Raw genomic sequence first — 26,051 nt, 5'->3', positions numbered from 1 at the left:
AGATTGCATTACACTGTCGTCAGTCAGTTTCCCTTCACATTTTCACTTCTGTGGCGATGAGGGCTGATGCTTCCTTGTCTTCTGTTTTGATAAGAAATACGTGTGATCCTCCATTACACAAATATGCGGGTTCTCAAACTTCTTAGTCTGCACTAGCAACCAGAGGCTATACGTGGTCTGTCCATAAATTAACGGTCCTTTTTCTTTTTTTAAAAACTATATGGATTTCATTCATATGTTTTTATGTCAGACATGCTTGAACCCTCGTGCACATGCGTGAGTTTTTCCACGCCTGTTGGTGACGTCATTCCCCTCTGAGCACGCCTTGTGGAAGGAGTGGTCCCGCCCCCTCATCGGATTTTCATTGTCTGGAAATGGCGGAATGAAAAGGACTTTTTTCCATTAGAATTTTTTCAGAAGCTGTTAGAGACTGGCACCTAGAAACCATTCGAAAAATTTATCTGGCTTTCAGTGAAAATTTTACGGGCTTCACAGAGAATAAGGACTTTAACTACAGCTTTAAGGACCCCTTTAAGGACGGTCGGTGCGCCGCGCTGCGACGATGCGGCACAAACCACTGGATCATTTCTAAGCTGATGGCTCTGTCACGAGACCGTCGTGTGCTCTTTCTCTGGTTATCACAAGACCTGGACATCAGCCATTTTCCGGCAGATTTCACTTTTAACAAGAGATTTTGTCATGGAAAGCCGCGCGGAGGCTTCGCGTGTCACGACCGATTCGCTGATGAAGCGAGACAAAGGAACACCTCCGTTTCGGAGTGTTAGAGGGCAAGTTGGGACATGTCCAGCTCTCCACAAGTTCTTTTATACTCACTCGACTGGTAAGCACTGAAAGCCGAGATAGACATGTCCCAACTCACTAACAGCTTCTGAAAAAATTCTGATGGAAAAAAAGTCCTTTTCATTCCGCCATTTCCAGACAATGAAAATCCGACGAGGGGGCGGGACCATTCCTTCCACAAGGCGTGCTCACAGGCGAATGACGTCACCGACAGGCGTGGAAAAACTCGTGCATGCGCACGAGGGTTCAAGCATGTCTGACGTAAAAACATATGAATGAAATCCATATAGTTTTTGAAAAAAATAAAAAGGTACGATACTTTATGGACAGACCTCGTATTTTTCTGTTTGCGTTACAAAATGCAAAATGCAGCGTATGTATGTCTCTTTTGGGCTACTGTGTCAACACAGCAGCCTACATGAATGCTTTATTCCGTTTCTGCTAATAGATGCCTCTAAATCCTACACACTGTAGCTTTAAATCAATGCTTTTTCCAAACTGTGTGCAATGTTGTGTATTTATGTATTAACAAAATGATCACACCTGCACACAGTTGAGACTTTCACGTTGTCCATTTGTCTGTTGTCCTTTTGTCTGTTTTACCTTTGTGGACACCGGAGGTAATTAGTTTTGGTTCTTCCTCCACCAAAGATCAGAACGCATGAATCCCAATGTACACGAGTAACTATAGTTTATTTTTTAAGAGCCACTTTGAATGTGTTAGGACACTTTGCGACACTTGCGTTCTCAGGATGCTATTTGATTAGTCTTGAAATTGACTATAGTGTAAAACCAATTTCAGTGCACAGCAGAAGAACCAAACGGGTCCAAAATTTAATTCCATCCAGCTGTTCATTCCTGTGTGTTTAAAAGTATCAATCGTTTTTGAAGTTGTAATAACAGCCATACTTCCTGATGTTTCAAGCGTGTGTATGTGTGTGTTATTATCTGAGTTGGTCTCAACGCACCATGTGAAACTATTTAGAATTAGGTTATAGTTTAGCAAATGTATGTATGTATGTATGTAATCTCGATCAAAATATTCCAGATAGTGTTCTATTTATAACATTTATGTCATAGCTTCAAGAAAACATTGGTTTATTTTTGTAAGCTTTGTCAAACATGACTGTTCTCACATGTTTCATTTGACACTCGGTCAGAAACTCTTTGTGATCTGTTTATTTGACGTGGTGCTGTACTGTGCTACCTGTGGTCAGAAACTACTGTCGCCACTGAATGAAGAAATAAACGCTGTTACCCTTGAAGTTGGAGTAGTTTCTATCTGTCAGTGTTGGTTAAACCTCGTGTGGAAAGAATAAAAGGTAAAAAGCTCATGAATATGGTCGTCAAGAAACAAGAAAGATGCCACAGGGCGACGGAGTTGGAGGAGATTATAAACCCCAGGAAGGACAAAGACGCGCGGTGAAACTCGCACTTCTCGCCCTTCACAAACAGTTGGTTCTCTAACAACCGCTGCAGGACCTGACGTACATGCTGGACATGGGTCTCAGGATCCGGAGAAAAGATGAGAATATCGTCCAGATATACGAAGACGAATCGGTGCAGGAAGTCCCGCAAGACGTCGTTAACCAAGGCTTGGAACGTCGCGGGGGCGTTGGTGAGGCCGAACGGCATGACCAGGTACTCAAAGTGACCTAATGGGGTGTTAAATGCCGGATCCGAACCAGGTGATACGCATTCCTAAGATCCAGCTTAGTAAAGATTTTGGCTCCATGCAGGGGGGTGAACACGGAATCTAACAATGGCAACGGGTATCGGTTGTGAACCGTAATCTCATTCAGCCCCCTGTAATCAATACATGGACGAAGTCCGCCATCTTTCTTGCCCACAAAAAAGAAACCTGCCCCCATCGGGGAGGTGGAGTTCCGGATCAGCCCGGCAGCTAATGAGTCCCGGATGTAGGTCTCCATTGATTCGCGCTCAGGTCGTGAGAGGTTGTACAGCCTGCTGGACGGGAACTCAGCGCCTGGAACCAAATCAATGGCACAATCGTACGGACGGTGCGGGGGAAGGGTGAGTGCCAGATCCTTGCTGAAGACGTCAGCAAGATCGTGGTACTCAACCGGCACTGCCGTCAGATTGGGAGGGACTTTGACCTCCTCCTTAGCCTGTGAGCCGGGAGGAACCAAGGATCCTAAACACCCCCGATGGCAGGTTTCGCTCCACTGAACCACCACCCCAGACGGCCAATCAATCCGGGGATTGTGCTTCAACATCCATGGGATGCCCAAAATCACGCGGGAGGTAGAAGGAGTCACAAAAAACTCAATCTCCTCCCGATGGTTTCCAGACACTACCAGAGTTGCTGGTTGTGTCTTGTGTGTGAGTAAAGGGAGGAGGGTGCCATCTAGTGCCCGCACCTGCAATGGCGAAGGAAGCGCCACCAGAGGGAGCCCTACCTCCCTTGCCCATCGGCTGTCTAGCAGATTCCCTTCTGACCCCGTGTCCACCAGTGCTCGGGCTTGAAGGGTTAAATCCCCGCTCAGGATTGTGACTGGGAGTCGTGTGGCAATTTGTGTGTGTCTCACTTGAATGGTTTGACCCCTCCTTAGCCCAGTCTCTAAGGGCGGTTGTTGTCGTTTTGGCCGTTTGGGGCAGTTTCTCTGTGTGTGCTCAGTTGAGCTGCAGAGAAAACACTCTCCACGGATCAGCCTCCCCATTTTGGCCCTGTGCGTTTCCCTAACAATGTCAGCAGGGGAAGCTGTTGCCCCACAAAGCGCTGCGGCTGTGGAGCGTGGGGAGGGCGGCGCCTTATCGAACCCGGGAGGGAGAGGGGCGGCGCGTATCCGGTCACGTCCTTCGCCTCGCTCCCGACGGCGTTCCTCCAACCGATTGTCTAACCGTATAACGAGATCGATAAGCCCATCTAAATCCCGCGGTTCCTCCTTAGCTACCAGCTGCTCCTTCAGAACCAACGACAGTCCGTTTATGAAGGCGGCGCGGAGCGCAACGTTATTCCAGCCGGACCTCGCAGCCGCGATGCGGAAGTTGACTGCATCAGCGGCTGCGCTCTCGCGTCCCGGTCTCATTGACAGCAGCACAGTTGAAGCGGTCTCTCCTCTGTTAGGGTGATCAAACACTGTTCTGAACTCCCCCACAAACCCAGTGTATGCTGATAACAACCGTGAGTTCTGTTCCCAGAGCGCCGTAGCCCAGGCGCGTGCTTTACCCCGAAGCAGAGCAATCACATAAGCTATTTTACTAGCATCTGACGCGTACATGACGGGACGTTGTGCGAAGACGAGCGAACACTGCATAAAGTCCGCGCACGTCTCCACACAACCTCCGTACGGCTCAGGAGGGCTTATGTATGCTTCAGGGGATGGTGGGAGGGGTAGCTGCAGCAGCGCCCTGAGCGCTCGCCGCCATCTGTGCGGAGAGAGCCTCCACCCTGCGGTTCAGGACGATGTTTTGCTCAGTCATTTGATCCAACCGAGCCGTAAAGGCGGTGAGAATGTGCTGCAGCTCACCAATCACGTCTCCTGCAGACGCCTGCGCTCCCTGCTCTCCCATTGGTCGTTCAACAGCCGGGTGACGCCCCTCGGAGTCCATGACGCTGGCCGAGATATCCTGTTGTGAAAGTGTAGTGACACGGACCCACAACAGGGGGCGCAAATGAACGGTCAATAGTTGAGCCAAAAAGTAACAATTTAATGTTGTGAATGTGCACAACGAACATACAGACAATCACAGAATATCATAACAGTCAATACACAGAGGTGACGTGTGGGCAGGCTCGAGGATAGAAGACGTCTGTCCTGAGAAGAGCCGGAACCACACGATTTCCGCCGCCCCAGAACCTGGTGAATACTGGAGCCGCCAAGTCCCGAATTCCCAGGTGATCACCGTCCCCGACTGTCGGATCTGGTACTGCTGGCGAAGAACAAAGACAGTCAAGTATGGGTGTGTGTACACCCAGTAACAACAACGGTGGGAATGCCACCTCCACCTCTCATTCAATATGTTGCAGCGGTCTCAGCTGAAAAGGAGCGCCGTCTTGCACAGCCTCCTCACAAACGACCGGTTCTCCTGCAAATCTCACAAAAAGGCTGCGAGTATTACCTCCTATGAAGTATGATATCTCGGCAACGAGGTGGAGATGACGTCTGGTCTTTATGGAGTGAGATGATGTTGAGTAGATGGGTGACAGCTGTCAAGAGGTAATGAGCGACAGCTGTCACCCCCGGCTGTGTCCATGGCGGCAGCGCCCTCTCATGCCTGAAGCCCGCACTTCAGGCAGGGCGCCCTCTGGTGGTGGGTCAGCAGTACCTCCTCTTCTGGCGGCCCACACAACAAAAATGCCTCGAAGATGTGAAGAAATCATGAAAAACTGTGGTTATACAACTAAATACTAGTTTAGTGATTCACAGGATTGCTAAAAGCAGTTTGAACATAATAGTTTTGAGTTTGTAGTGTCAACAGCAGATGCTACTATTATTGTGAACACTCCCTTTTCTACTTTTTTTTTTACTAATAGCCCAATTTCATAGTCTTAAGAGTGTGCATATCATGAATGCTTGGTCTTGTTGGATTTGTGAGAATCTACTGAATCTACTGGTACCTTGTTTCCCATGTAACAATAAGAAATATACTCAAAACCTGGATTAATCTTTTTAGTCACATAGCACTACTATTATTCTGAACACTACTGTATAAGACCGTGTCACCCAGCATTCGGTTCTTTGGGAATCTATCGACTAGACTCGGAGTGACAACCAACTCTGGTGCTCATCCAGAATTCATTGGACTGTAGTTACATATGTAGCTCTAGTTCTATCTAATTCCTCCTGACCTCCAGAGGGCAGTGCTTAGCACCTGGATGACCTCATACCAGAAAGGTCACGAGGAATCTGTACTTAACAAACCTCAGTTGAAGTTTGAAGAGGCCGATAATACAGCTGTTGTCAGTGTGAGGAGCAGCTACAGTCTGTAGAAGCGGGTGAAAGTACAGGAGGAAGCCGACGTTGCTGCAGTACAGATGTCAATCAAAGGAAAACCTCTCAGGGCAGCACAGGAGGTGGATATGCCCCAGGTTGAATGACATCTCACTAGAGGTTGACGGTTGTCGTTCCTGTAAGCTTGCAATATAGCATCAACAATCCAATGCAACAGTTTTTGGACAAGGCACAGCTCTTCCTGTCCCCCCATAGTAGACAACCATAGCATCATTTCTGCAAAACGCAGCTGTCAGATCAACATAAGGTTTATGTGCGTCAGGACGTCTATGAATGTCAGGACACAACGGACTAGAATTATTTTCTGCACCAGACTGTCAGGCAAAGACAGACAAGCAGTCTTAGACAACCATCTGGGGTGGAGAACATAAGCCCTCTAGGACCAATGGAAGATGGCACACATGCAAGCGCACCTCTTAAAAACCCGGCATATCAAAGACTGCGACCCTATTGACATGCCCTTCTTCTTTCGGCATGATACAGGGTGTGATACATGAACAGACGTGATAAGGTATACATACGAGAGCATATCGAGCACTGTCCATCTCCCTTCTGCATCCATTTTCTGCTCAAACATAGCAGCTGCTCTCTGCATTGTGTTGTTATGACTCCGCCCATTCGCTTCACTCGGGAACTCACGATCTCCGGCATGGAAGTCGGACTCTCTAACCAGAAGGCTAAAACCCGGGGCTCTGACTTTGTGACCAGAGAATCCTTTTGAGCTGTTGGGAGTGAGGTTTACTAACTACATCTGCACAGCGACACCCGCTGGCCTCCGTTACACATATACGCTCGTATTAAATATTTTCCGATCAGTTTAATAAGACCTAGTTTGTTGGAGGAGAAAGTGCTGTGAAATATTTCACTGACCCAGTCCCTCTGTAGTTTTTCTAGATTCTTTAGGTACTTCAAGAGCTTAGCCCCCTTAACATTCCATGTCATTATTTTGTCTGTCCGTGATATTATTGCTATGGTTGTATGTACTTCCTTCTAATATAATCTGTCACTACTTAATATAATGAGTATAGTGTAATAAAATAAGTATAATAATGTTATTAATCTGAAAATATTATAACAATATAACTCTGAAGTAAAACATGTTGTTTTGAATAGTGTTTTAACCAGGTATGATAAAATTGTGTATCTCAGTAATAACTGTGGTGATAGTGTCCTGTAGCCCGCTGGCAAAATTTGAAAGGATCATGTCATGTTAATATTAGTATTAATTATTATTAGAATTATTATTATTATATTAATATTATGTCATGTTAATGTTAGTTATCAATTTTATCAAACAATCTGGGTACATAAACATTGTACATTTATTAAACATGGAGATGCTCACACAGTGAATAGAAATTAGGTCCTTGAAGTATAAAAAAATGAAAATAACACATTGTCCACATGGTTTAACTTATAAACTCTGTCTTTAATAAGCTGCTTTGTCCTCTACTGCCCCCTGGTGGCTTCCTGCTGCTACAGTCCTCAGCTCCTAGTGGAGATGGACACCTGGGCCTCTACAGGTGTGGTCTTCAGTGTGTTGGGCCACAGCATAGCGTATGAGACGTCATTCATTGTTTACGTTTTACTTAGTCATATTTTTGTTGCATTTCTGCGTTGTGTCCTTCAACAGGTCTTTGGTGAAGGATGTTGTCTTTCCACACAAAGCTCTTCTTTCTCCCTGGCAGCTCGCATCCTCACACTGGATCGAGGGGATGCCATAATGTCTTACTCTATAAGCTATAATGTGAAGTTATTGAAAACTTAAGTCATCTCTGTTTTCACTTGTTCCTGCTGACGTTCCCCCAATTCCACTGTCCTTCTCACTTTCCACTTTACCTTTCTTCTTACTTATAAGGTTTTGAATAATCAGGTCCCATCTTATCTTAGGGACCTCGTAGTACCATATCACCCCAATAGAGCGCTTCGCTCTCAGACTGCAGGCTTACTTGTAGTTCCTAGGGTTTGTAAGAGTAGAATGGGAGGCAGAGCCTTCAGCTTTCAGGCTCCTCTCCTGTGGAACCAGCTCCCAATTCAGATCAGGGAGACAGACACCCTCTCTACTTTTAAGATTAGGCTTAAAACTTTCCTTTTGCTAAAGCTTATAGTTAGGGCTGGATCAGGTGACCTTGAACCATCCCTTAGTTATGCTGCTATAGACGTAGACTGCTGGGGGGTTCCCATGATGCACTGTTTCTTTCTCTTTTTGCTCTGTATGCACCACTCTGCATTTAATCATTAGTGATCGATCTCTGCTCCCCTCCACAGCATGGCTTTTTCCTGGTTCTCTCCCTCAGCCCCAACCAGTCCCAGCAGAAGACTGCCCCTCCCTGAGCCTGGTTCTGCTGGAGGTTTCTTCCTGTTAAAAGGGAGTTTTTCCTTCCCACTGTAGCCAAGTGCTTGCTCACAGGGGGTCGTTTTGACCGTTGGGGTTTTTCTGTAATTATTGTATGGCCTTGCCTTACAATATAAAGCGCCTTGGGGCAACTGTTTGTTGTGATTTGGCGCTATATAAAATAATTGATTGATTGATTGATTGATCTGTGATCTGGAATTTAGGATGATTGACTTTCTTCACACAGGCCAAGATGTAACACTGATAATGGAGCAAATTTCGGATTGTCTTCAAAGGCTGGATTTGAGCTTGTATGTCTGGTGTCATCAGTACGAGGACTTCTGTCATCAGAGGAACCTGGGATCATTCACACTCCTGTGACTGGAGGGCTCCCTCCATGAATCTCCAGATGACACAGTCAGGTCTGTCCCCTGTGGGTTTCTTCCCTCCTAAACCTTTTGCATAAGCATTTTTTTGATTGTCTTTAAACAACTGCAGAACAACCCAAATGATGTAGTGGAAAACAGATTTTGTTTCATGTGGACACGTTCGTGGATGGATGCTTGCCAGTGGGGCCAGTGGCATCAACTGCATGGTTGTTATGTAAAAATATGGTTCTGAACCCAGTGGATCGGACATTTTTTTATATTTTTTAAGGGGCTTAATCTATGGTATTGAAAGCATCATAATGATCAGAAACAACCCTACCCCCACTGATAATAGCAGTATCAAGGACATGGATCTTTCTCATAGTCAGTGGTGGGTCTACACTGAATTATTCCCTGGGCAAAGCCCCCTCCAAGCACCCCCCCCCCACAAAAACCCACAAAATTTTGCACAAACAGACTTTTTTTTTAATTACTATTATTTTAATATTTTAGAAGTGCCCCTGAAATTGCAGTTTGGCTTATTTTATTTTCATCAGCTATATCAGGGCCAGTGCAAGTTAAATATTTGGAAAAAAATATTTAAATCTGGTATGGAGTTTATTTTTTCAAAATAGTGTTGACTGAGATGTGCCCTTTTAAATGAGAAATTTCTAAATTTCTTTGGAATCATAATATGAATTCAAAATGGAACTCTTGAATGCTTTTTCAAATTCAAGAATCTTGCAAAGTAGAACAAGTTGACTGTTGGACTGTGTTGGAGACATTTCTTTGTCAGCAAGAAACACCTTTGCCAAAGTGGAACAGACCCATCAACCATATGACCTCCAGCTTATTGGTAATTGTGCTAACGGACCACCTAAGAAGGCACTACTCGGGTAAAATTTGTGAAATTTTACAACTATTTAATTTAAAGGTTGGCACTGCTAGTGCTACTAGCAAGTAGCTTTGTGACAGCCCAATGATGGAGCAATAGCTATTAAGGCAAGATGTTAGCCACATATTTTAACACTCAAACTCAAACCTACCACGATCTTTAATTTGTACAAGCATTTTGAGTTATTTTATGAATGTTATTTGTATCTGTGTGTTTTTTTAATTATGACAAAAAGTAAGGATAGCACATATATAGATCTGTTGATTATTTTAGCCCAATTTTATACACCAAACCAAAACCCTGTTTTTAATGTCTTTTTAAAAAAATATTTTGATGTTTTAGTTGAAACCTATCAAATTTTGTAATAGCAAAAAGGCCATTAAAACTGTAAATATGTGTCACCTGTAATTTTGTGACGTGTGATTTCGCAATTTTTATTTTAATGTATTATTTTAATTTGTTTATTTATTTTTAAATGTTTTCTTTTTTATTATCATCGCTCCGCCCACCCCGAAACTGGTGATGAAAATAAAAAATAAAAACTGAGGCGACGTCATGACATTTCCTTGTAACCTATTGGCTGCTCGTTGTAGTCGCCGGGTTCGGAGTGATTGACAGTTGGCTGGTCCAATGACTAGCATGAAGGACGCTGGCAGCATTCCATAAACCGGTGAGAGAACGTGTGGCAGGCCGACGGAGAGCGGAGCAACTTTGTGAACAGCACAATCTTTTATACGTTAACATTAACTAGTCAGGAGGTCAAGACGCCAGAAGACCACGTGACGAGAAACGTGAGCTTCTGCTACGGCCTCCCTTTTTTTTTCCCCTTCTTTTCTCCTTCGCCCACCTGACGAGCTCGTCGGCACTACTTCCGGGTTGCCTTTTCGCTCACACGCAGCTCGAATATGGCACTTTTACTGGATAACAAATTTAAAGAGCTCCCCCCGGACAAGTCAGTGGACACTAAAGTCTTCCTGGACACCGTCTCTCACCTTCCTGCGTTTTTTGGTGAGTGAGCGACACGCTGCTTCAGGCGCTGTCACACTTTTGACTTTTTTATGTTTCCCGTATAAATGACTTTGTGACGTGTGTGAGAGAGAGACACAGCCGCACACTGTCCTCTTTATGACTTTTTTTCCCCAGCCCCGTTTGTTTGTGAAGACTGATTTGTATTCATCTGGCGCCAGCAGCTCATTCATATTTCATTGTTGTGCTCTCAAATGTCTTTCCTCTTTCAGACTGCATGGGATCCAGGATTTTTGGGCTCATCAAGTCAGATGTTCATGGAAATATAACGGTAAGAGGTGTTGTTTATTTGTTTAGAGTAGTGCTTGTTCAGCAGTGAGTGCTCCAGATTAATTTGGGGTGGTGGTGGTGACAGGATTATTTACAGATGGAATTGCAGGTTTTCAGACTTCAGACAACTTTATTGATCCTTAAAAGGGCAATTACGTTTACACTCCAACTACATCAGACAAGATACAGCAATTAATCCGAAATTATTACTTGTTTACCGTAATAATGGCACACATCAAAATTATAGACAACACATATACAGTTGACATTGTTTATGTGCTCTAAACTTGAAGCAGTCTGTCATCCGAATTGAGGCAAAGTGGGTGAAGGCCACAGCAGGAGGGGCCCACGCCGCCCAGCTTGGGGGTTGAAGCAGTAAAAACTGTGCTGCGTTCGAGGTGGCAGGGAGGAAGCCAGGGTGAGGGGAGTGGTGAGACACGGGGGGGGGGGGGTAATAGGGATGGAGACATGCGTTGTGTGCAGATGAGTTAAATTTCTGTCAATTTCTGTCCGTGTGTGTGTAAAGTCTGACCTTGCTAGGCAACAGCGGGGGGGGGGATGGATGAGACGACTGAGCCGAATTCTTTCACCAAGGCAGGGAATTTGGCCTCCAGGAGCCGATAAGGCTGCCATGTTGATGTCAGGCAGAGAGATACAGAATTCCATTTACTGCACCTCTGACCATCTAGAGTCCAAATTTATGAAGAATATTCTCTGGTCCTCAGCAACACATTCCTTTGCAATGCAGCGATTTGCTCCGAGGTTGTATCCATTTTGCGTTTGAGTTCAAGAGTTCACGCAGTCTGAGATTACACAGGATTGCCCAACTCATTAGTCATGATGGACAGATGATGAGACAAAATTCTGGAAGCAGCCATCTTGCTAATATTCCTGTGGGTCAGGGCAGCGCACAAACCAATCAGCGCCAAACCTCCCACCATAAAAGCGAATAGGAATGAATCCTCAACGTCTTCCACAGAGAGTGGAGCCAAGCATGTCACACCCCGTCTCTCTCAGGCGTCGAGAGCATAGCCGGCTGGGTAGATTCCATCAGGGCATACGGGGTCCCCCAGCCCTGATTCCTTGTCGAAAAAAAAAAAATCGTGTCAATAGCTGATCAATTCCATGGTTAATCCAAATCTTAATTTGAAGAATTCACAGACTGGTGAAGCTGGGACTTTGAAGGTCGGAGCAGAGATAGAGGAGAGGGGAGGAATGCGACTGTCCTTGCCGGAGTCCCAAGCTGTAATTTTGTAGCAATATGTAAAGTAAGCTGTGTGTGTGTATACACAGTACCTGTTTTTTCATTACAGATTTGTGCAAAAGTTGAGTGTTATTTTCTAAATGTTGGCAAAATTCACTATAGTGAAATGACAGCGTTTCCGCTGAGTGACACTGCTGGCTTTTGTCCTCTTGAGATAACAGTTATTCCAGTTATGAGAACTGTAATACCAGTACAAGTCCTGGTGTTGCAGTCAGAACGGTTCTCCCCTTCTGTTGGGTGCGATGATTTACCAAACTGGCTCAAATATGACTAAATGAAGTACTTTTATTTATTTTTCAGAAACAGAGTGGCTATACGCCCAACCGTTGGCTCAATAAAGTAAATACATGAGCATATATGCCCAACCACAACCGACCAATGAGCGCGCTTGTAAGTTCACTTCCGCTTTCAACGCAGGAGGGAAGGGGGATATTTTCTCGCCAGGTGCGGGAGGGTTCGCAGCCTGCGGAGGGGCTGTGATCTAAAGCGGTTCTGTTTGGCTTATCACACCCAGGGAACTGTGTCAAACTAACACCATCTTACAGGCAACAAGCAGCATTTTGTTCATAAAAACTGTTTTGTCGTCGTTAATAGGCTTCCATTCAAAATGCTTATTAAATTTGTCTGCCTTCATCCATTGCGGTGTTTTTTTTTTTCTCAATAATTAAAGACGTAAAATGTGTCAAACATACGCCGCTTTTCACGCTGCAATAGAGCTTTTAAAAAAGTGGTTTAAAAAACCTAGATTAGATGCACAAAACATGTCAAATACATGGTCACGGTTGGTCGAATAAGGTAAGACATTATATTTATCTTCCCAACGGCCGGGCAAACAGTCTTTGCTTTTCAGAAATGCGCTTTGTTCTCAAAACAGTACATTAAAAGCAAACGGCACTTGCTTTTGCAGACATACAACGGGATGCACTGCTGCCTTGTCAGGGCTTGTAACATCAGAAATCAAAGTTCAGAGTCCGTTGTATACCCCCCCTCCAAAAAAAAATTGCTAGTACTCATAAACGTACTTTAGCATCCCTTGTTTACTGTTTCAGCATTCCGAAGAGGCAGCGAAATGGATGGAGGGAGGGAGGGAGAGAGAGAGAGCGCTGTCTATTAATGTACCGTTTTGAGAAAATTTTCTCAAGCTGGTTGTAGTTTACATTTTAATAATTCTGTGATATAAGAAACAGGGCTACGTGCCTGATCATTAGGCTTGAAGTTGTGTTATAGGATGAACTTGTTGGTGGTCAAGCTTTAACTTTCACTCAGATTTTCTTTTAAGACTTTGATCAAAAGGTTTGTCTGACTTCAGTCTGTCTGGATATGTAAGATTTGAACCCCTAATTTTTTTAAAGTCATGATTAATATTCTGAGCTGTGATACACCTGTGGTGAAATTAATGTAATAAAAGATTCCAGATTTCTGAAATAATTCTGAACCAAAGAGTGTTGTGGAATTTCTGTCATGATGTTCAGTATAAAATGAGACCATCGGTGAAGGAGCAATCAGGAGTCAGACAATTTATTTTTGCTTGAAGCAGAAACAGATTCATCTGGAGAAGTCCCAGAAAGATACAGCATGCAATGTATCGCCAGAGCCTTTTGCCTTTACATTCTCAGACAACCATTTTAAGGACTTCCATCATAAAATAAAATCATAATACAAATGCTGCCTTTAGCTAGTCAGGGCCATAACTCAGCCACATGGGGTGTGCAGCCAGTACATTCTGAGTGCCGGTCCCAAGCCCGGATAAATGAGGAGGGTTGCGTCAGGAAGGGCATCCGGCGTAAAACAAGCCAACCCAACTATGCAGACTCGGAATCGAATTCCCATACCGGATCGGTCGTGGCCCGGGTTAACAACGTCCGCCACCGGTGCTATTGCAGGGTGCCGGTGGAAACTGGGCTACTGCTGGGGGAAGACGACGAAGAAGAGGAGGAGAACATTGCCACAAACAGTGGGAGAAGAAGAAAACTAGAAGGGTGGAAATGAGAGTGGGGACTTTAAATGTTGGTAGTATGACTGGTAAAGGGAGAGAGCTGGCTGATATGATGGAGAGGAGAAAGGTAGACATATTGTGTGTGGAAGGGAAGTAAGAGCAGGAGCATCGGCGGTGGGTACAAGTTGTTGTACCATGGTGAGGACAGGAAGAGAAATGGTGTTGGGGTCATTTTAAAGGAAGAGTATGTTAAAAGTGTGTTGGAGGTTAAGCGAGTGTCTGACAGGGTGATGAGTGTGAAGTTGGAAATTGAAGGGGTGATGATGAATATCAGTGCATATGCCCCACAGGTAGGTTGTGAGATGAAGGAGAAAGAAGATTTCTGGAGTGTGTTAGATGAGGTGGTAGAGAGTGTGCCCAAGCATGAAAGAGTGGTGATAGGAGCAGACTTCAATGGGCATGTTGGTGAAGGTAACGGAGGTGATGAGGAAGTAATGGGTAGATATGGTATCAAGGATAGGAATGGGGAAGGACAGATGGTAGTTGATTTTGCAAAAAGGATGGAAATGGCTGTGGTGAATACCTACTTTAAGAAAAGGGAGGAGCACAGGGTAACATATAAGAGTGGAGGAAGGTGCACACAGGTGGACTACATTCTTTATAGGAGATGCAAGCTAAAAGAAATCAGACTGTAAGGTGGTAACAGGAGAGAGTGTCACTAGACAGCATAGGATGGTTGTTTGTAGGATGACTTTATCAATCAATCAATCAATCAACTTTTTTTCTTATATAGCGCCAAATCACAACAAACAGTTGCCCCAAGGCAACTGTTTACTTTAGACGTAAAGAAGAAGAGAGTGAGAGCTCAACAAAGGATCAGATGGTGGAAGCTGAAGGAGGAAGACTGTTGTGTGAAATTTAGCGAGCAGGTGAGAGAAGCACTAGTTGGAGAGGAAGCAGTTTTGGACAACTGGAAAAGTACTGCAGATGTGGTGAAGGAGACAGCTAGGGCTGTACTGGGTATGACATCTGGACAGTGGAAGGAAGACAAGGAGACTTGGTGGTGGAATGAAGAGGTCCAGGAAAGCATAAGGAGAAAGAGGTTGGCAAAAAAGTTTTGGGATAGTCGGAGAGATGAAGAAAGTAGACAGGAGTACAAGGAGATGCGGCGTAAGGCGAGAAGAGAAGTGACAAAAGCAAAGGAAAAGGCATATTGCGAGCTGTACAAGAAGTTGAATAGTAAGGAAGGAGAAAAGGACTTGTACCGATTGGCCAGACAAAGGGACAGAGCTGGAAAGGATGTGCAGCAGGTTAGGGTGGTAAAAGATGCACATGGTAATGTGCTGACAAGTGAGGAGTGTGTGCTGAGAAGGTGGAGGGAATATTTTGAAGAGTTGATGAATAAAGAAAATGAGCGAGAGAAAAGGCTGGATGATGTGGTGAGAGTAAATCAGGAAGTAAAAGAGATTAGCAAGGAAGAAGTGAGGGCTGCTATGAAGAGGATGAAGAGTGGAAAGGCAGTTGGTCCAGATGACATTCCAATGGAGGCATGGAAATGTCTAGGAGAGATGGCAGTAGAGTTTCTAACCAGATTGTTTAATAAAATCTTGGAAAGTGAGAGGATGCCTGAGGAGTGGAGACGAAGTGTGCTGGTTCCTATTTTCAAGAACAAGGGTGATGTGCAGAGCTGCAGTAACTACAGAGGCATAAAGCTGATCAGCCACAGCATGAAGTTATGGAAAGAGTAGTAGAAGCTAGGCTTAGAAAACAGGTGAAGATCTGTGAGCAGCAATATGGTTTCATGCCGAGAAAGAGCACTACAGATGCAATGTTTGCTCTGAGAATACTGTTGGAAAAGTTCAGAGAAGGATAGAGTTACATTGTGTGTTTATGGACTTAGAAAAAGCTTATGATAGGGTGCCAAGAGAAGAGTTGTGGCATTGTATGAGGAAGTCTGGAGTGGCAGAGAAATATGTTAGGGTAGTGCAGGACATGTACAAAAATAGTGTGACAGCGGTGAGATGCGCAGTCGGAATGACAGACTCATTCAAGGTGGAGGTGGGATTACACCAAGGATCAGCTCTGAGTCCTTTCTTGTTTGCAGTGGTGATGGACAGGTTGACAGATGAGATCAGACAGGAGTCCCCATGGACTATGATGTTTGCAGATGACATTGTGATCTGTAGTGAGAGTAGAGAGCAAGTTGAGTCTAGTCTAGAGAAGTGGAGATATGCTTTGGAGAGAAGGGGAATGAAAGTCAGTAGAAGCAAGACTGAGTACATGTGTGTGAATGAGAGGGAGCCCAGTGGAATAGTGCAGTTACAAGGAGTAGAAGTGGTGAAAGTAGATGAGTTTAAATATTTGGGGTCAACTGTTCAAAGTAATGGAGAGTGTGGTAGAGAGGTGAAGAAGAGAGTGCAGGCAGGGTGGAGTGGGTGGAGAAAGGTGGCAGGAGTGATTTGTGACTGAAGAATATCAGCAAGAGTGAAGGGGAAAGTTTACAAAACAGTAGTGAGACCAGCTATGTTGTATGGTTTAGAGACAGTGGCACTAACAAAAAGACAGGAGGCAGAGCTGGAGGTGGCAGAGCTGAAGATGTTGAGATTCTCTTTGGGAGTGACAAGAATGGACAAGATTAGGAATGAACATATCAGAGGGACAGCTCAGGTGGGACGGTTTGGAGACAAAGTCAGAGAGGCGAGATTGAGATGGTTTGGACATGTGCAGAGGAGGGACCCAGGGTATATAGGGAGAAGGATGCTGAGTATGGAGCCACCAGGCAGGAGGAGAAGAGGGAGACCAAAGAGGAGGTTCATGGCTGTGCTGAGAGAGGACATGCAGGTGGTTGGTGTGACAGAGGAAGATACAGAGGACAGGGTGAGATGGAAACGATTGATCTGCTGTGGCGACCCCTAACGGGAACAGCCGAAAGACAAAGAAGAGCTAGTCAGGGCCATGATTAGATGTTTAGTCATAAATTGGAGAAAAATAGTCTTATATCAGTAAGGAGGGGGATGACCTTGAGCCGGTACATATTGCCCTACAGACATGAGGAACACATCAGTTTTTCCTCTACAGATCCCTCCTATTTTTTTTTCTTTTGTGAGAGCATCACTACCACTACCTACACTCAACAAAAATATAAACGCAACACTTTTGGTTTTGCTCCCATTTTGTATGAGATGAACTCAAAGATCTAAAACTTTTTCCACATACACAATATCATCATTTCCCTCAAATATTGTTCACAAACCAGTCTAAATCTGTGATAGTGAGCACTTCTCCTTTGCTGAGATAATCCATCCCACCTCACAGGTGTGCCATATCAAGATGCTGATTAGACACCATGATTAGTGCACAGGTGTGCCTTAGACTGCCCACAATAAAAGGCCACTCTGAAAGGTGCAGTTTTATCACACAGCACAATGCCACAGATGTCGCAAGAGTTGAGGGAGCGTGCAATTGGCATGCTGACAGCAGGAATGTCAACCAGAGCTGTTGCTCGTGCATTGAATGTACATTTCTCTACCATAAGCCGTCTCCAAAGGCGTTTCAGAGAATTTGGCAGTACATCCAACCAGCCTCACAACCGCAGACCACGTGTAAACACACCAGCCCAGGACCTCCACATCCAGTATGTTCACCTCCAAGATCGTCTGAGACCAGCCACTCGGACAGCTGCTGAAACAATCGACTTGCATAACCAAAGAATTTCTGCACAAACTGTCAGAAACCGTCTCAGGGAAGCTCATCTGCATGCTCGTCGTCCTCATCGGGGTCTCGACCTGACTCCAGTTCGTCGTCGTAACCAACTTGAGTGGGCAAATGCTCACATTTGCTGGCGTTTGGCACGTTGGAGAGGTGTTCTCTTCGTCGTGTGGATGAGCGGTTTTCTGATGTCAATGTTGTGGATCGAGTGGCCCATGGTGGCGGTGGGGTTATGGTATGGGCAGGCGTCTGTTATGGACGAAGAACACAGGTGCATTTTATTGATGGCATTTTGAATGCACAGAGATACCGTGACGAGATCCTGAGGCCCATTGTTGTGCCATACATCCAACAACATCACCTCATGTTGCAGCAGGATAATGCACAGCCCCATGTTGCAAGGATCTGTACACAGTTCTTGGAAGCTGAAAATGTCCCAGTTCTTGCATGGCTGGCATACTCACCGGACATGTCACCCATTGAGCATGTTTGGGATGCTCTGGACCGGCATATACGACAGCGTGTACCAGTTCCTGCCAGTATCCAACAACTTTGCACAGCCATTGAAGAGGAGTGGACCAACATTCCACAGGCCACAACTGACAATCTGATCAACTCTATGCAAAGGAGATGTGTTGCACTGCATGAGGCAAATGGTGGTCACACCAGATACTGACTGGTATCCCCCCCACCCCCCCATAAAACAAAAACTGTACCTTTCAGAGTGGCCTTTTATTGTGGGCAGTCTAAGGCACACGTGTGCACTAATCATGGTGTCTAATCAGCATCTTGGTATGGCACACCTGTTAAGTGGGATGGATTATCTCAGCAAAGGAGAAGTGCTCACTATCACAGATTTAGACTGGTTTGTGAACAATATTTGAGGGAAATGGTGATATTGTGTATGTGGAAAAAATTTAGATCTTTGAGTTCATCTCATACAAAATGGGAGCAAAACCAAAAGTGTTGCGTTTATATTTTTGTTGAGTGTATATTTTAAGTAAAATAATCAATTATCAAAAGCCAAACACATAAGTAATTGAAGTAATCAAACCCAAGTTAATAATCTAGCATAAGTAATTACTTGGCATGTAGTCCGTATGCTAATGCTAAGATGTCTTGTTGAGTGTGAGAAATCACAAAAGTCCACTGCCTTCTCCAAGTCCACAAAACATATGTAGACTGAATGGACATATATATAGACACCCTCCAGGATCCTTATGAGAGTGAAGAGCTGGAACTCGCGTTGTTCCTCTTCAATCAGAGGTTTGGCTATCGGCCAGACCCTCCTTTCCAGCACCCTGGAGTAGACTTTACCAGGGAGCCTGAGTAGTGTGATGCTCCTGTAATTGGCACACACTCTCTGGTCATGCACTGATACACAAAATGAAAGCCCAACCCCCCGTCCAGATACCAATTTTTAAATAATATATTAAAATAACAGCAATCGGAGATTTCTGACGTGCGCCATTCCCGATCTGGATCATCTCCAAAATTCAGTAGAGTCTTCCATGGCCTAATATCTATCTGTAGTGCAACTTTGGAGAGAATTCATGAGTTAGTTTTGAAGTAATCCTTCAAAGCGTATATAACGTGAAATCTTGATCCGGAATCTGGATCTGGGTCACCTCCAGTTTTGAATGAGTTCTTCCTTGGCTTAATATCTATATGTGGTGAAAACTTTGTCAAAATTTGTGCAGTAGTTTTGACATAATCTTGCTAACAGACAAACAAATAAAAGCCGATGATTTTATTACATCCATTGTGGACTTAATAACAGCAAAAACCTTAATAAAAATCCAGCTTTCAAATTAAAGAAATAAGCCCGCACACGTGCTTTGGGAGACTTGTATGATGCTGTAAAGTTTTTTTACAACATAGTAATCCACCAGAGTGGTTAACTTCATTAAAATTTGAAATGGTAATTGTTATTGTAGCATATTTCATTGTGATTTACCAGGACAGTGGTAACTGTTACATCCATAGTAAAAAGTTATTACCAGTTGTATTTTATTAGTTCGCGGAATGATTTTCTTTTTATCCTCATATCTGTCATTTTGGGTTCAAGAGCTGGTTCAAATGTATGACATTCTCTTCAATAATTTTGGTTAATATTGCTGCTGGAGCTATTGGGTGATCCTCTGAACTGTTACTGAAGGTCCCTGGGAGCCCAGTAACTGCTGTTTCCACACTGTGGTTTGTTTACACACAGACGGTTTACATGACACTGGCCATGTTAATATATATATATATATATATATATACCTTTTTGTTTCTTCCTTTATTTTTCCAGAAGATAAAGGGAGTATATCTTAAAGACCCTGCCAGGTATCCCACCCTGCAGCACATTCTGGAGGCAGAGAAAGCTGCACACGGAGAAGAATGGCCTAAAGTTGGAGCCACTTTAGCGCTGATGTGGCTCAAGAGGTGAGCTCCTGCTGAATGAACTGCGATGGGGTGATCTTTCCACTGGAAGTAGGCGGGCATGCTTTTAATTAATTGATTAAGTGTATGTTACCGTTCTTTCCTACAGAGGTCTGCGTTTCATTCAGGTGCTGCTGCAGAGTTTGGCGGACGGAGAGCGAGACGAACGTAACCCCAACCTCATACAAGTCAATGTCACCAAAGCCTACAATCACGCGCTTAAGAAATACCATGGCTGGCTTATTCAAAAAATATTCAAGGTGAGAAACGCACAAATGCAAATGTTTAAAAAGGCAAGTTTTTGTTGATAACATGGGTTTACATTAATGTGGGGTGTTTCTGGTATTTACTGGGCAACGTTCCTGGCAGACCTCAGTGCTGTTGCTCTGCCTGTTAAAGGAAAAAAAAAAATCTAATTTGTTTTTTTGTCATATCTTTTCTTAAAACTTCACTTCTGTGTCCTGAAAAAATAAATTGGTGTCACCCAAAACTCATTAGTTCACTGTCTAAACCTTAAATTAAAGCTAATGCAGGTTTGCTTTAATGAAATCCCAACAGCAAATTCCTGATTTCAGAAACCTGTAAGGCCTTGTGCCCATGGCATAGTTCTGGTCTACACCTGTGTTCACATTAGCTGGGAACAGATGGATGAATATCTGCCTCCAGAAGCGTTCCAAAGCAAAGATGGTGTTTGTAATTTTCTCTGTGCAGAGTGTAAAGGACAAATTAAATGGAGTTAAGCATTCTGTCTGTCTGTCTGTAACGAGACCAAGCATTCTTGATATGCACACTCTTAAGGCTATGACATTGGGCTATTAGTATAAAAAAAAAAATGTAGAAAAGGGGGTGTTCACAATAATATTAGTGTAGCATTCAGTCAGTGAGTTCGTCAGTTTTGTGGAACAAACAGCGGGGCTGTAAAAACTCTGCGGATCCGCGGGATTCCGTAGATTTCATCATGGGGAGGGGGTGGGGTGTTAGTGATGTACTCTTTAATCGTGAACATCACTGAGTTTTTAAAATGCCTATCGCAAAGCGTTCTCTTTTTTTACATCGTATAAGTTTTATAAGTCCACGGACATTGATCTGTGTGTTACAGATAGAAATCAGTTTCCTCAGATCCGCAGAGTTTTGTGGAGGAAAAAATGCCATTCAAAGCGTAGCTGTTACGACAGCTGTCGTGAAGCAGGACTGGTTGGTTGCTACGGCGACGCTGTGTGGCTAAAACTTAGCATGTGGACATCCCAAAGTTTTAGAGCTTTCAAGTTTTTAAAAGATTTGTGCAGCTTGTCTGTGTCACGGACCGACGTCGCACAGAGAGAAGATGGCGAGAAAGACGGTTTGAAAAAGTCTGATAACGACAAGAATCCGTGAAATTGTTGCTGGCTTCATCAACAGACCTGAAAGATAAAAGAAACGGGAAAAGTGAACTGTGCCATCAGGAAACACGGTAAGAATTTTTCTCTCCCTGGAAAATAAACATTCTGCTGTTCAAACAGGATTTTAGACAAGATTATGTGACTTTTTTCCACTAAACTAGACTTTCTTTCATTGTAAAAAAGACATTGTGGCTTTGAATGGATTTAGGCTGCATGAATTTACACAAGAATATGTGACTTTTTCCTATAAGGTATGTTAATGATATTTTACCATGATTTTCCAAATATTCTACAAGCTTTAGCTGTGGTTTTTGAAATGCTGTAACATTCTTTTCAGTCTTCATAAATTTCATGTAGTTTAATTGTTCTGAGTTAATGCAGAATTTGGTTTACAATTAAAAGGAAAATCATTCCATGGCCTGCTTCCACGTCATATTCTGTTATTTCAACATCATCGACAGGTCAAATAAAAGGTTGAACATAAGATCATTTAAATATCCACTAATTTTGAGATTTATTCTTCCAGGAGATGCTGAAAAAGTATCATTAGATAAAAATTTAATTCAACCCCAGCTCCTGAGGAGCTGTACCCCCCTCCCAGACCCCTGCAAATTTTCCTCGGATTTCAGTTTTCATTTCACAGCCCTGAAACAGTTGTGAATCAGGTGTCCCCTATTTAAGGATGAAGCCAGCACCTGTTGAACATGCTTTTCTCTTTGAAAGCCTGAGGAAAATGGGACGTTCAAGACATGTTCAGAAGAACAGCGTAGTTTGATTAAAAGTTGATTGAGAGGGGAAAACTTATACGCAGGTGCAAAAATTATAGGCTGTTCATCTACAATGATCTCCAATGCTTTAAAATGGACCAAAAAAAACAGAGACGCATGGAAGAAAACGGAAAACAACCATCAAAATGGAGAGAAGAATAACCAGAATGGCAAAGGCTCACCCATTGATCAGCTCCAGGATGATCAAAGACAGTCTGGAGTTACCTGTAAGTGCTGTGATAGTTTGAAGATGCCGGTGTGAAGCTAATTTATTTGCAAGAATCCCCCGCAAAGTCCCTCTGTTAAATAAAAGACGTGCAGAAGAGGTTACAATTTGCCAAAGAACACATCAACTGGCCTAAAGAGAAATGGAGGAATATTTTGTGGACTGATGAGAGTAAAATTGTTCTTTTTGGGTCCAAGGGCCGCAGACAGTTTGTGAGACGACCCCCAAACTCTGAATTCAAGCCACAGTTCACAGTGAAGCATGGTGGTGCAAGCATCATGATATGGGCATGTTTCTCCTACTATGGTGCTGGGCCTATATATCGCATACCAGGTATCATGGATCAGTTTGGATATGTCAAAATACTTGAAGAGGACATGCCCTTGAAATGCTTGTTTCAACAAGACAATGACCCCAAGCACACTAGTAAACAAGCAAAATCTTGGTTCCAAACCAACAAAATTAATGCCTCGCAGATGTGAAGAAATCATGAAAAACTGTGGTTATACAACTAAATACTAGTTTAGTGATTCACAGGATTGCTAAAAAAGCAGCTTGAACATAATAGTTTTGAGTTTGTAGCATCAACAGCAGATGCTACTATTATTGTGAACACCCCCTTTTCTACTTTTTTTTTTTTTTTTTCCTAATAGCCCAATTTCATAGCCTTAAGAGTGTGCATATCATGAATGCTTGGTCTTGTTGGATTTGTGAGAATCTACTGAATCTACTGGTACCTTGTTTCCCATGTAACAATAAGAAATATACTCAAAACCTGGATTAATCTTTGTAGTCACATAGCACTACTGTTATTCTGAATACTACTCTGTGTGTGTGTGTGTATATGCATGTATGTATGTATATGTATATATAAAATGTGTGTATGTCATATACTGTATTCACAAGTGTGAGGGCCCAGGGCCAAGCATCAGCCCACCCCCTTTTTTTGAAGACAGCTAAACGTCCACCTGAAATTAAATTTTTAATTTATTTTTCTTAATAATTATAAAAATAATTGCATGTTTTAACAAGTAAAAGATCATTCAATTAATATTACTCTTAAGTGTCCTAGTTTTACTCAGACTCACTTTTATTGTCACTCGACCCTTACAGGCAGAACAAAATGCAGTTTCTCCAGGTCTTGGTGTAGTGCACAGGGTTGGCAGCTGCGGTAGAGTATTAAGAAGGTGACAATGTGCATGTAGTGCAATGTTCAGTTTGGTGGTGGATGTTGAACTGTTCAACAGTCTGACAGCATTCGGGTAGAAGCTGTTTTTCAGTCTGGACGTTTTTGCCCAGATGCTGCACAGCCTCCTTCCAGAGGGAAAGGGGTGTGAACAGACTGTGCGCAGGGTGGGTGGAGTCTCGGAGGATGCAGGTGGCTTTGTCTCTATATCTGGAGTGTAGATGTCCCCAATGGGTGGTAAGCTGCATCCGATGGTCCTCTGAGCAGACTTCACCACCATTACTGCAATGCTGCACTTAACGGAATTGATAAGCCACATAGAAAAATCTATTTACTTAAATAAAAATAATAATAATAAAAAAAACTATTGTTTTCATGCCAAGAGGGCCCCAGATTGGCTTCATTATTTTAGATTTGCTCACCCTGGACCTGGCAGCTTTTCATATCTCACGCCACTCGGTCATACGACACCCCTTTCTCGTGTTCTTGATGACACCCTGGTGGATGTTATCTGAAACATCTCTGGACATGAACAAGCACACGTGCCTCACTGTTAAGGATCCTAGCAACTGCAAAATAATGATCTGCCCCCTTTTCACCTGGCTAGAGCAGATAGATGGTAACTAGTGAGAGGCAGGGATGGACCGGTTTTCTGCATGGGTGATTGCAGGTCGGGACCTAAGGTGGTTCATTAGTGGATACAACAGTGCAACACTGCAGTGTATGCTACCTGATATGCATGCCAGGAAAAAAAAAAAAAAAATTCTGTTGATGTCCAAATGTGACAACACACAACTTGCTGCTTTAAAATAATAAAAAAAAAAGGGCCAAATATATGTGGCTCTCACAGTAGCTAAATCCAAAATAATGAATGACCTCCTTGTATGTGATTCTCACCCATCAGCTCCTTTGGCTCAGCACCAGTGATGCAGCTTTACCTCTTTTTTGTTTTGCCACAAGTGACATCACTCGAGCTGAATTTAAGACGCACCTGAAAATCCAGTTTAACTTAACTGCAGCTAAGAGGGGTCTCACAGGCGTGGTAACATGCTGACCATCCTGTGTGTTAATAGTCTTAGATGTAGAATGAGTGTTAAAGCCACTGAAGGTGTATTTTGGTGTCCGTTCATTGCAGGCAGCATTGCTGGCTGCACCCTACAGATCAGAATTTCTTAAGGCTCTGTCAAAGGGCGAGGAGCTGAAAGAGGAGGAGTGCCTGGAGAACGTGCGTGAGTTCCTGGTTAATTACACTGCCACGATAGATGCCATCTACGAGATGTACACAACGTTAAATGCAGAGCTGGACTACACAGTTTGACATGGGACTAACCGGACTGCATTCCTGACAGCTGTGGGAAAAATTCCCATTAGGTTAGAGATCAATTATTTCCTTTTTTCTCTGTGTGGTATTTATTAATGTAATCATGCCTTACTAAATATTATGTATTTGGATGTGAATCTTTGATTTTTAACTGTTACAGAAGTTTATAACTTTTAAACTTTAAAAACTAACTGTAGGATTGTTCCAGCGCTTACATTTGCTCAGTTTTCCATTGTTGTACCAGTCGGGTTTCAGCTGTTCCATTAGGACATGAAGACGATGGCGTAAACGCTGATCGGGTCTTTATGCCTCCTGAGCCGTGCCGTTACTGCCACTGTGAACCTCATATCTACAAAAACTACCAGCCAGCTTCAGAATCCACTTGGTGCCTTGTAGCCACTGAATGATGGAAATGTCATGCAGCTGCACAAATACTTGAAGTGCTTTAGTTGTGTTGTTTGCTGTGTGTTATTGTTAACTTTTATAGTTTTATTGCGTACCTGCCTTCTTTTATACACTTTATTCATTCATTAATCTGATCTACATAAATGGCACATTTTTTTGTATGTAGGGTGTATTTTGGGGTAAATGATGATCTTTTTTCTCTAAGCAGAACCTTTTTTTAATAAAGAAAATAAAATCACCATAACATGCCCAATTCATGGGTTCTACTCTAGATGGCGATATTTACTTTTTCTCCTTTGGTAATCCCATTTCTGATTCATGCTATGTATGAAGTGTTTAATTTTGGTGATTAAAATCTACTATTTTGTGTGAAACATACATTCGGCCTCTGCTTTCTTTGTGGATAATTATATAAAGTTTGAATCTTATTGTATGGATGCATAAGTGTGGAATCCCACTGTGCGTATTTATGGTGACGTGACTGAAGAATACAAGTAGTTTCAGTTGTGTATTATTTGTTACACTTTGAGAATGTGTTTACACATGTATGCACAAAAAGGAAATACATCCCCAGATTTATTAATTGGGGACTGAAGTTGTCAGGGTTACAGGGTTGAGCCTCTTACGGGAGACCGTCCCTCTTGAAGTATAGCATGCATACTGTATCAATTAAAAAAAAAAAAAAACTGACGCAAATTAAAATATAATTGAAAAGTTAATTCATTTCAGTAATTCAAAAAGTAAGTCATATAGATTTCAAGCAT

General features: G+C 43.3%; 1 protein-coding gene across 1 annotated transcript; it reads left to right on the top strand.

Moving 5' to 3' along the window:
• The first annotated feature begins 9,986 nt into the window (after positions 1-9,986).
• Positions 9,987-25,661, top strand: LOC117529825 (glycolipid transfer protein-like). Its single transcript, XM_034192689.1, has 5 exons — positions 9,987-10,383; positions 10,614-10,672; positions 19,873-20,006; positions 20,113-20,263; positions 24,697-25,661. Exons 1-5 carry the CDS (start codon positions 10,281-10,283, stop codon positions 24,877-24,879), a joined length of 630 nt encoding a protein of 209 aa, XP_034048580.1. The 5' UTR covers positions 9,987-10,280; the 3' UTR covers positions 24,880-25,661.
• Positions 25,662-26,051: the final 390 nt, after the last annotated feature.

Source organism: Thalassophryne amazonica, chromosome 17, assembly GCF_902500255.1.
Source record: "Thalassophryne amazonica chromosome 17, fThaAma1.1, whole genome shotgun sequence".
In the NCBI taxonomy this organism is placed as follows: Eukaryota; Metazoa; Chordata; class Actinopteri; order Batrachoidiformes; family Batrachoididae; genus Thalassophryne; species Thalassophryne amazonica.
Note: the sequence above shows the minus strand (reverse complement) of the source record. Positions and strands in the feature narration are given on the sequence as shown.

Coding starts and splice junctions, on each gene's coding strand:
- LOC117529825 (XM_034192689.1), top strand. CDS start 10,281: ATGGCACTTTTACTGGATAACAAATTTAAAGAGCTCCCCCCGGACAAG. Junction 10,673..19,872: donor ATGTTCATGGAAATATAACG/GTAAGAGGTGTT, acceptor TTATTTTTCCAG/AAGATAAAGGGAGTATATCT. Junction 20,264..24,696: donor TTATTCAAAAAATATTCAAG/GTGAGAAACGCA, acceptor CGTTCATTGCAG/GCAGCATTGCTGGCTGCACC.